General features: G+C 51.6%; 1 protein-coding gene across 1 annotated transcript; it reads right to left on the bottom strand.

The window, feature by feature from the left end:
- Positions 1–264: 264 nt before the first annotated feature.
- ETV7 (ETS variant transcription factor 7) lies at positions 265–4,495 on the bottom strand. The gene is made up of 6 exons (XM_050911393.1): positions 4,293–4,495; positions 3,925–4,032; positions 2,826–3,017; positions 2,390–2,532; positions 1,935–2,035; positions 265–1,270 (listed from the first exon to the last, which is right to left on the bottom strand). Exons 1-6 carry the CDS (start codon positions 4,354–4,356, stop codon positions 1,159–1,161), a joined length of 720 nt encoding a protein of 239 aa, XP_050767350.1. The 5' UTR covers positions 4,357–4,495; the 3' UTR covers positions 265–1,158.
- Positions 4,496–11,282: the final 6,787 nt, after the last annotated feature.

The following is an 11,282-nucleotide window of genomic DNA, read 5'->3' as shown; positions in this document are numbered from 1 at the left end:
GTGCAAAGCCGAGGTTGGAAGGAACTCACCTTTTGCTATCAGCCATGAAACACAATGCTGCTTCACAACCTGGATCTGTGCTTGTCCACATCGCTAGCCGTGCGTTTGCACGGCGTTCACCCATCAGCTGCTGAGCAGCTCAGACTGTGGCACTCTGGTCTAGGGGCTGCCGAGCTTGGGGACAAGATGTGGGTGCCCCCAGGAGCTGGTTTTAAATGAGGAAGACTTGGATTTCCCAGTTTCAGACCTTCAACCAGCAAGAAGTAGGATTTTGAACCTTACAGTCACAGGATTTTATTTCCTCAATGAAAAGCAATCTGAAAACATTAGTGATATTTTTGGATTTAAAAAACACACACACTGTTCCTTCCAGATCAGGAACAGTGCCTGGGGTTGCAGGTATTCCTGCTTCGGACTCAAAGCAAATAACCGCGTGTCTGACGATGAGTGTGGTCTTATTCATTACTGGCTTCGTTTCTTTTCACATTATTTAGTCAGCTAAGTACAAAAAGCATTACATGGAGGGAAAGGAGTTAAAATAAGACCCAGCTTAGGGCATCCATGCAGCCTGGAGCTCCAGCCAGGCCTGATCCAGGCAGATATTTCAGCACATTCCCATCCTTAATCACAGAAGCAACCCCACAGGAGACAGCGAGATTGCCGTGTATAGTATATCTGTGTAAGTCTGTTCTCAGATTGGGGAAATGGCTCAGGTTCAGAGCAGCGTGTTCACGCTTAGGGCCACTGCTCGCTGCAAAAGCGCTTCGGTAGATGTTTGACCCAGAGCATGTGCTCCGGTGCTCTGTTCAGCACATCTCGCTGTAAGAACAGAGTAGTCTTTACCAGCAAGTTTGAACCTTAAAGACAAGCATCAAAATTTACAGAGCAAAACCATCACATTCCCTCCCCGAGGACAGAAGAGAAGCAAGCAGAAGACCAGCCCACACGTTCACCTGCGCTTTCGGGGCTAGGGGACAGTTTCTGGGTGTGTTTTGCTAATGAAGCCCTGGAGATGTCACAGCTTTGGCTCAGGGCAGGTTTTGAACTCCAGGACCAGCTCTGTGGCCTTCTGTCCAGGAGGTGCAAGAGACGCCAGCACTTCCCAGCAGAGCACAAGTCTGTCTGCGATGCACTGCAAGTGCCACCTTCAAAGATGTCCTACGGTGAAACCTCCAGTGTGTCTTCTTTCAAATCTTCATGGTCCTCGTTCTCCAGCTGCTCCAGTTTGCTGGATTTCTCATGGATGATCTCCCCAGGAGTCTTCAAAAACCTGCAATACATTTTTTAATGGCTTTAAGGGCATGCCCAAACCCAGCCCCAAACCAGGCTGTAAATGCTGGAGCCCTTGCCCTCATCAGATGAGCTCTGGAGCTCACCAGAGGGTATCTGCCATCCCTGGGCCTTGCTGAGGATCCCAGCTCTTGCTTTGCATCCAGGATGCACCGAGCCTGGGGAGACAAAGCTCAGCACTCATTGGCCCAGAGCTGGCATTTTAAGTCCAAACTAGTCCCAGGGAAGCAGCCAGCACTGAAAACAGGAGGCTCCTGAGTTATTTCCACCCCTTCCACTGTCTGGAGGTGAACTTCAGAGCTGGTGTCACCGGGGAACAGGAGGGACCTGTCCAGCTTGGGTGGGCTCAGGGACATTTCCTCCGACACCAGCTGGACTCCATGCAGGAGAGCGGATGGATGCTGGCCCCAGGGCAGGTTGCTGGCCCGCAGCCCTGGGAAGCGCATCGGATGGGACCCAGAACCCAGGTGGCCCAGCTCCTGGTTTGCACGGGACAGAGCCTGGACACAAACCCACCGGGGTGTTGCATTTGCAGGAGAGGATCTTGCTGGATGAAGCAGCTGCCAACATCTGGAGCCCACCACCTCCCGTGCCTTATCTGCACTGTTCCAGGCAGCTCCTTTCTCTGATCTGCTTCATCTCACCTGAACAACAGCTTCTGCCCTGGCTCCTTTTTGATGATGTTGAGTTTGTAGTAATGTCTGAGCGCTCGTGACATCTTCTCATATGTCATGTTCATCCGGTTCTGAAAGGAGAAAAGAATTAGGGGAGTTTGAGTAAAAGCAAGCACCAACACCTGGTTTGGGTCTGTCCGCAGCAGGACCACATGTGGGACATTCGAGGTGGTGCTTGGGCATTGCAGGCTGCAGTGTGGGTCTCTAACCCAGACTTGCTTCTGGGTCCACAGCCATCATGGTTTGCTTTCCAGTGGATGAGAAAGCCTCCCTCTTTCATCACCAGGAGGTTGGCATCTCTCAGTAGCCCTGTGCCCACGCTGTCTCACCCTTCCCAGTCCCTGTGCCATCAGCTCTGGGGAACAGGTCATGAAGGCATCATGCAGAAGCCCAGGAATGACAAATCTGTTCTCAACTGCATTTACCTTGTGGTTCCCCCAGAGCTGGGCAAGTCCGTTTGGGTTAACGACCCGGAAGACCTTGGCTTCCTTGTCTTCCCACTTGATGTAAGGCTCATAGCGGCTGTCGGAGAGGAGCTGGTACACATAATCCCACAGCAACCTGCAGTCTGAGCATTGGTGGAGAATAAGTAGTCATAGAGCTCCCACTAAGGCACCTATGCTCCAGTGAGGGTCAATCAGCAACAGGATTGCACATGTTAGCAACAATAATAAATATAAGAAGAGCCCAGAGCTCATGCACAGCACTTTTATTGCTAGATCTCCAAACACTAGCAGGAACTACAGTTTTTCAGGTGGGGAAGCACACACTGATGCATGGAATAAATGGGAGACAGATGGACAGACAGGACAAAGCACAATCTCATTTCCCCAAGGAACAAGGCCATAAATTCATGTTTACCTGCAATTTTCCCATCAACTGGGGCCGACAGGGTTGTAGGACAAGAGCAGATGGCATCTGCCCTGCAGCTGCCCTCTGAGCTGTGATGGGAGAGGTTTAACGGCTCTGCGTGGCTGCAGGACACAGGCTGTTCTGCACAACCCAGGCAGGAGGAAACAGCAACTGGGGCAGCCTCAGCACTACAGTCTGTCCCTGCAAAAAAACAAAACAAAACCAACCAAAAAACCCTGTGATGCATTATGGCAGGTCCCAGGAGATCTTCCATAGCCCTAAAGCAGGTGGGGAGGGACAGCCCAGGTTGGTTATCAGCCTGGTACCAGCTTAGCCAGAGGAGGCAGGTGCTAAGGAAAGCCTAAGACTTTCCTAAAGCAGGAGCAGCAGAATGTCCGGGGGGGTTAGAGGAGATGCCAAGCAGGGTGGGAGTCAGATACAAAAGAAAAGCTGGAATAAGAGAACACACCAGAATACAGGCACTCCCTTGTAAATTGTTGTTTTTGGGGCTTAAGATGTTCATCACCCTGCCCCTGAGCCAGCAGAAGAGCTCAGGAAAGCACTCCCAGATCCACCTCAATGCAAAGCCAACCACTGATGCCACCCTAACCCCCACCTAGGCCCCCTGAGGGCACTAATAAGCCTCACTGGCCCTGACCAGCCTCACCTGGGGCCTCTCCCCACTCCACCCATGGGCCCAGAAGCTCTATTTAAGCTCAGCCTTGGCTCCCCAGTCCTTTCCTGGCTGTGCTGCAGGAGGATTAGTCTCCAGCCATGGCTGTGCCTCTGCCTGGCTGTTTACCCTCTCTGATCCAGATCCCAATCTGCAGATGGACTTCCTAGTGTAGCCATAGCCTTGCCTGGTCACCATGGACCCACCTGGTGCTGTCTAGGCCTGATTCTGACCAGACCTGCTTCATCACTACAAACTTCCTTGATGACCTGGACTTTGTTGGACCTGGCTGCCATCTCCAGGACTGTCCTGCTTGCCTTGCTCAGGTAGTGTGGGATGGGTTCAGCTGGCTGAGCTTCAAACCCCAGATGTGTGCAATCCACTGTAGCTGAGGGCAGGCTTTGCTTGAGGGATAACTGCTATTCTCCATCGTACCTTCCTCTGTGCTCCTGGTTTCCCTGAAGGGTGAGTTCAGCAAAGGGCTGCACACCAGAGCTCTTCTTTGAGTCTTAATGTACTGGAGTATTTCGTATAACACATCACCTGCAGGGAAGGAAAGTCTGCTCAGATGATTTTGTATTATATGATGATGTTGCTTAGATTTCTCTGCTACAAAGAGGTTATTCCCCATCCCAAAGCATTTGCAGTCCAGATAGACTAAAGGAAGGGAGTTGTCCTTGTCTCCAGCACCCAACTGGCCAGAGCTAAAGCCTGGTCTGCTGGGACCCATCCAGCCCCTCTCAGCAGACCACAGCTTGTGCTGTACTTGGACAGTCCTCAAACACTCTTGCACTTGGTCTAACCTGAGCTTGGAGCTCGGTATCTGAAGTCATCCTTGGTGAGGATGCACAGGGCTTTGCCGTTCATTTCAAACTTGCTTTCGTCAGTTTGCCGAAGGGAATACTCTTTCTCAGCCCATCTTAGCCAGTGGATCACGTCGTCCTTGCTCCACAGTGAGGGCTGGATTCCTGAAACCAGGGGCAGCCTCTGAAACAACTCAGTCTCCGTCTTCAAAACTGCTGAGGGGCAGGGTGGGATACTAGTCTTCTCCATCACCAAACTTTCCCTCTATATTAAGCACTCACAGGTCAAAAATGCCCCAAAGAGAGAAAACAAACCCTGATGACTGGTCCATCTTGTCCCCCTTGACCGCAGGGAATGGTCCCTGGGTGGGACACCATGGCTGTACCCACCATGTCCCACCCTGTGGGAACTCATTTTTTTTAAGCTGCGTTGACTTGCTCAACATCTACTCACTCAGCCTGCCTGGAAGCTTGAAGATCTCCCCCTCGCTGATGGGTGTGCGTCTGGCCTGGGATGGGGGTGGTAACGAAGCTGTGACAACGGGGCTGGAAGAACTGACTGCCACTTTACCCTGGGGAAAAGAGATCAAACACATCAGCGGGGGGAAACTCCCAGCTCTGTTCTTGCCTTTGCTTTGGAGATGCCTTCACCACAGTAAACACTGCTCAAATGTTTTCTAACTGGTTTCTCATAGCAGCATGATGTGCTGTCTGCAGCTCTTCCACACGGGCTCTAGGTCCTTTACCAGCCCCAGGATGAGTCTCTGGTTGCCCAAGACAGCATTAGTAGCCAGAGATCCCCCTCTCTTTCTCCAGCTCTTTTCTTTAGCAGAGGTACCTGCCCTCATCCAGGCTCCAGATGAGGGTTATGAGCCATCCCCATTGCCCCAAGGCTGCAGGGGAGTAGAAGATGGAGCCAAGACTGGCAGAGCCTGCAGTGCCCGTGCTGGCTCCTGCTTCCAGCAGGATCCTCAGATGCTTGTTGGGTGCCCAGGGTTTTAGGACAGTACTTCAGTTCTCTAGAGTTGTGAAAATACAGCTGGCAATAGTGCTTAGATTTTGTCTTAAAAACACTGCATGAAGAGATGTCTCTAACTTTTTCCCCAGTGATCATTTGGGCATAAGTGGAAATAGCCATCCCATGGTTTAGGGAGAGGTCCGCTCATCTTGCTTGCCTGCCATTAAGTCCCAGCCCCTCAAGAATTACTTCTCCCTCTCAGTTGCTCATTAAGGAGCCCCTCCAGCCTCACCGAACGGGTGAGATGGTCAGTGCTGGGAGGAGAGGTGGCCCCAGCAACTGTGCTGGGCTGGGGGGTCAGCATCACCCCTGCTCTGCCTCCAGGCTCTCATCCAGACATGCGAGCCAGAAGGGAGCTCAGATCCTGCTTTCAGCCCCATCTAGATCTTGAAAGATTACTGGCAGCCAAGCAGATAATGTTTCCTCTTAAAAATCTATTAACGTGAATCCTCAGCTTCATTCTCTGGAAAATTAACAATTTTGCCTACAAATAGTATTTTCCGAAGCGGTTGCCAACTCTGGGCGCTTCAATACACCCTCAGGCGGTTTTTCGGAGGTGGTTAGAGCAGCCAGCACTCCTCGACTGTGTGTGGGGGTAGCAGAGCTGAGGCCGCCCCCCCCCCCCCCCCAAAAAAAATATCAGGGGTGAAGAGAAATCACAGTGTGCACTGACAGAGCAGATGGTGGTTGGACACATCTTAAATGCAAAGCTGGTGTCCCCAAAGCCGGGAGCATGGGAGGTAGGAGCAAAGAGCTCCATCCCTCCCGGGGAAAATGCTTCCCTGTGATCCAGGGGGAGTTACAGCAGGAGGAAGGCAGCAGTTTGGTGCTGGGTGAGGGGTTTTCTTCGGCAGGAGGATGAGTGTTAACGATTTGCCTGCTATGGTGTAATGATTGCTGGCTGTCTCGGGGTTGTTGGTTTTAGCAAAGCAAGCAGCTGCATGACATTCTATGAGGAAACCAGAGAAACTCCAGTATAAACTCTGAACAGGCTTGACAGCAATGCAAACTGTCTTTCGGATTCATTCTAAGCAATAAGCTATGGGAAAAATAAAAGTGAAAGAAATTAGCAGTATATTTTGTCTAGAACTCCTCTAAAAAGCTATTTTAGTTTTCTCCCATCAGTGTGACTCTCTTACAACAACATTTACAGTAAAAACAGACCAAATGTTTGATTATTTTTCTTGCTCCTAAAGATTTCTAGGGCATGAGAGACGCATTCTGAATTTTTATTACTTTGTACCGATTTTATGTTCTTGCTTTTTTTTTTTTCCTGCTTAGCTGTTTTCACACACGTTCTCTGAGATGGCATTTCCTTGCTTCAAGAGGAAATATTGTCCTTGGAGGGGCTCGAGTGGGGAAGCAAGAAAAGGGGAGTGGAAACGAAACCCCAGATGTGTGAGAGCAGCTTTTGGCTCAGTCCCAAATGGGGGGGGGGGGACGGAGCCCCCCGGCTGCTCCGGGCTCCGTGGATGGGGGTGTCAGTCACCCCCGCCCCGGCGCATCAACTTCCAGCCTCTAATTGAGGGGGGGAAAACCGGGAGGAGGGGGGAGACGGGACCGGGCTGGGGGCGGGCAGTTCTTACCTGCATCCCCGGTGGCGGTGGATGGCCGCTCCCCGCAGCGGTGCTCGGCGCTGCCCCCCACCCCGCTGCGACCCGGCGCTGCCCCGCTGCCCGGCGCGGGCGGGTCCCGTCCCTGCGGCCGTTGCGGCTTCGGCGCAATCCTTCCGGGAAACGAAATCGAAACGAGCCGGAACCCCGGGAGGCAGGAGAGCGGCGGGGGGGCAGCGCCCGGAGCCGTTTCGTTCCCCCCCAGCTCCTCTCCCAGTGCCGTGGCCCCGCGTCTCCTCCGGCACGGCCCGCCGCCTCCGCCCGGGGGATCCCGCTGCGCCCGGCGGGTTTGACTGCCGGCACCGGGACAGCACCGGGGGACCCTGTTCTCCTGGGGGTCCCGTCCCACCGCGGGCTGGAGCACGGCCCCGGGGGCGGACGCGCTGCCGGAGGAGGGAGGGATCCCGGGACACGGCGGGGGGGGGGGGGGGAGCAGCTCGAATGTCTGGTTTTATCCTTTTTCTCCACCGGGCGCGGCCGGAACGGGACAGCGTCGCTGCGAGCGGGGCCGGGTGGCTCGGGGGAGCACAGTGTGTGTGGGGGGGGAAACCCGGAGACATGGGGGGGGCCGGGGAGGATGCACACCGGTCCGTGAGCACCGGGAGGTGCGCTCCGGTGCACGCGCACCGGTACACACACACGCCGCTCCACGCGCGCACCGGTACGCCCCGCCCCTGGCATCCCCCGCCCCTCCCGGTCCTCATTGGCCAGCCGGCTCTGAGCACGGGGCCAATCGGGTAGCGGCGCGGACGGGGTGGGGCTTAGCGGCGGGACCCCGCCCTCCGCCCGCCTGAGGGAGCGGCCTCGGCGGGGACGCGGTGAGTGAGGCCTAAAGCCGGGGCGGGGGGGGCGGCTGGTGCCCTTCCTCGTCCTCCGTGGGGCCTAGGATGGCCCGTGGGGCTTTCGCGGCCCTCCGTGGGGCTTTCGCGGCCCTCCGTGGGGCTTGGGAGGGCTGTGGGGGCCCTTCCGGCCCTCTGTGAGCCTTGGGGGAGCTTTAGGGGCCTTTCCGGCCCTCTCTCTGCTTTGAGGGCGACTTCTGGGCATGGGGGCGCCAGTTGTACACTGTGTGCTCGGGGGAAGGGGGGCACTCAGGGTTCGGGAGAGGCCTTCCCTGTCCCCTGGGGGCATTGAGGAGGATGTCTGTGGGGCCGAGGGAATGTATGTGGGGTCATAGTAGACTCTTATTGTTCTGTATGGGCTTTGGAGGGGCCGGGGGGGGGGGTGCTGCCCTTCTCCTGTGGGCGTTTGGGGAGGTGCGTCTGGGGCCGCCTTTGTGTGCGCTGAGGGAGAGCCATCTGTGGGGCTGGGGATGCCTCCATCTGCCCCGTGTTTACTTGGAGACGGGGCCTTTGGGGCCTCTCCTACACTGTCTGTGTTTGGCAGGGAGGTGGGACTGTTATCCCTTGAGTTAGTGCTGCATCCCTGCATCTTTGACACGTTACCCGTTTGCCCTGGACTGTGTGGGAAGCCTCAGGGCCTGGACTGTGCCCAGTGCCCTTTGGTGAAGCTGCTACTTGTGACTACCACCCCCGGAGCAGGAAACATCCTCCTCTCAGGGTGCTGGTTGGTCACACTGCCCTCCTCTGCATGTTCTGGGGTTGTAGGCTAGTGCATTATTATTCTTAAGCATGTTTTTAGGCTTGAGTCTACCTTCCCTGTCCTCCCTCTTTTCTGGCCCCCCTGTGCTTTGAAAGGGAGGAGGAGTTTCTAAGGGGTTTTCCCCTAAACCCCTGCAGTAGGTGAGACCTCAGCCTGCCTCTGCTCATAGGCACCTTTTTGTGTTATGACTTTCCCAGTCTCTGATGCTGCTCTAGCTCTCTCTGTAGTGCTTTCTCAGTGACCTTAGGCTTTTCAAAGAAGGGGTAATAATAATGCTAACAATCCTGGGTATAAACCTGGGAGGCTGAGAACACACCTCTGTAGGGAGAGTGTTTTGAATTACTTTGCCAGGGTTCCTGCAAACCCAAATCCTGTTGTAGCAGTAGGTTATGGCTTTAAGGCAGAAAATTCACCTGTGCTCCCTGTGCCTGCCTTATCCTCACCACAAAGTTGCAATCCTTCCCTGCTGGCATTAGCAGCAGTCACGAACTGTTAATCAGAAGGAGGTTGTGTCTGGGGAATCAACAGAAAGGCTCAGCTCTCCCTTTTGAGGTGTGTCCTTGTTTACCCCAGTGCCTGGACTGTGAGACTGCACTGCTGACAGTCACCTAGATTTAAGGGTTATAAATACTTCTGCCTTCCATTCATAGAAGCCTTTTCAGTGATGTAAGCATCAAAACAGTGAATTATTGGGCTCAAAAACTGTGGGGTAGTCTGTAGGCAAAGCTGCTTGTAAGAGTTATTAGTTATCATTCTTCAGACTGGATTTACACATGCTGTTACTACAGTGGAGCAATTTCATTTAGGGAAACAGTCACCTTTTACTAAAACAAATAGACTAATACTGTTTACAACCTCTTTGTACTTATGTCACTAAAAAAATGCTCTTTTGCAAAGCAGCCTGTACAACAATTGCTTATACTGGCACAAGTATCTTTATTTCCTATAATAACATCCACGTTAGAGGGTCTTCTGTGGTCTGATATTATGGTTGAAATGGAGCAGTTTATGTAGACTAATCCTAAGTGAAACCTGTGCAGAAGACTGTGTCCGGACTTATTTCAGCTTCTCTTAAAGCAATTAAGAACAGGTTAAAGTAAGTTATGCTGTCATGGAAACAGGTGTGTGCTGAGTTAGCGAAATTGGTGTTTGTTTCAAGATAGACTTACTTGCAGCACATAATGCTTTTTGATCTCTTTCAGTACTGTCTTTTGCTGCTGGAGTTGAAGGGGATGAGTTTTCTGTTTGATTTGGGCTTAAAAGGAGTGATCTTTCTGGTAGGAGTTCATCACATAATTTTATTTTTTGGGAGCTTTCTGTTTTGTGGTTATTCTGTATAAAGTTGAGCAGACTTCAGTGGGCCCAGTCAAGCTGCAGGTGTCTACCTGGAAGAAGTTGTAGTCAAAAGGACCAAACTGGTTATTTATATACTTCTCAACAGTGGTGAGAAACAAGTTATAGCAAAGACATTTGACCTGTTTGATGTAGACTGAATGTACCTACAGGCAGAGAAAGTGGTTGGGGTTTTGTTTGGGTTGTTTTTTTTTCCTGGAAAGGTTTTGTGACAGTTCTGTGAGTGGAAGGTAAGACAGTAATTCCAGAGCCTCAAAAATAGGAAGCCTCGTCACTGGTCATAATTGTGCTAACGGAAATGTATCATCTAAGATCCACGTGAATGTGGCCAGGTTTGTTGGATGTGTCCAGTATAAAATTACTCAATGTTACACTTTATTTTTCTGTGTTCCAGAGGTAGCCTTACCTGAGCTATACACAGCAGTAATCTTTGCTTCCTTCCCCAAAGTATTTTTAACCATCAGAATTGAGAAGCCCTCTTACTTCAGCTGATTTGATCATAAATCTGATCTTACCGCAGTCTTTTTGAGGTGCCTTTGTATCTTGGCATGTTCAGTCTTGCTTTCTCAGAATCCAAGAGGTTTCATAGCCATCCGCTTTGAGTCTTCTGTTCAGGATATTGTAACATTTTTTTGTGTGGCAATTCAGTCTGTCTTTACAGGTTATGAGAAGTAAGAATCACGTCTGCTTTTATTAGTTGATGCTTTCAGCACAAAGTTTGGGGCATGCTAGGATGCGTTTGTCACTCGACCCCATCTTGAACTCATTCCATGTGCCCATGACAGGAAGCCAAGTGTTTAGTTCACAGTGTAGCAGTGTAGTCAAAGGAAGCAGAGTATACTATTGTTTAAAAGTAATGCTGTTAACTCCACTTCAAATACCTGAAAAGCCATAAGTAGAAAATTTGGGTGTAGAGAAAGGTAAATAATACTTCACCCTTTATAATGAATTTGCTGTAAGACTTCAGTGCTGTATAGCAATTAACAACACCTTTGTCCCCTTTTGCCAAAAGCTGTGATCATAAAGGAATATTGGCCAAACAGTAGGTAGTAGTGGTACTGTATTAATAATTACGTCACAAAGTTGCAGTCCTGTTATGAAAGTCCCTGCGTGATGACAGGCCGACGACTCAGCAGCCAAATAACTTGTGAAAGGAGACTTGCAGAGCTGCCTGAAATAGCACGTACCTATGCAGTCTCTCTTGGTTATGTGTTCTTGCCAAAGCCAGTATCAAACTCTTCCTCCTACTAGAAAGTAAAATCCTGTTAATAAATGCAAAGTGAGCCTCCCTAAAACTTTAGCTTGGGAACAGACTCTGGAACTGCTGCATTTTGCTTAGAGATCCCAGAGGAGTGTGTGGATAATGAGCTCTTTCTTTACAGGAAAAATGCTGAATTGATGCCTGCT

Source organism: Gymnogyps californianus, chromosome 27, assembly GCF_018139145.2.
Source record: "Gymnogyps californianus isolate 813 chromosome 27, ASM1813914v2, whole genome shotgun sequence".
Taxonomy (NCBI): domain Eukaryota; kingdom Metazoa; phylum Chordata; class Aves; order Accipitriformes; family Cathartidae; genus Gymnogyps; species Gymnogyps californianus.
Note: the sequence above shows the minus strand (reverse complement) of the source record. Positions and strands in the feature narration are given on the sequence as shown.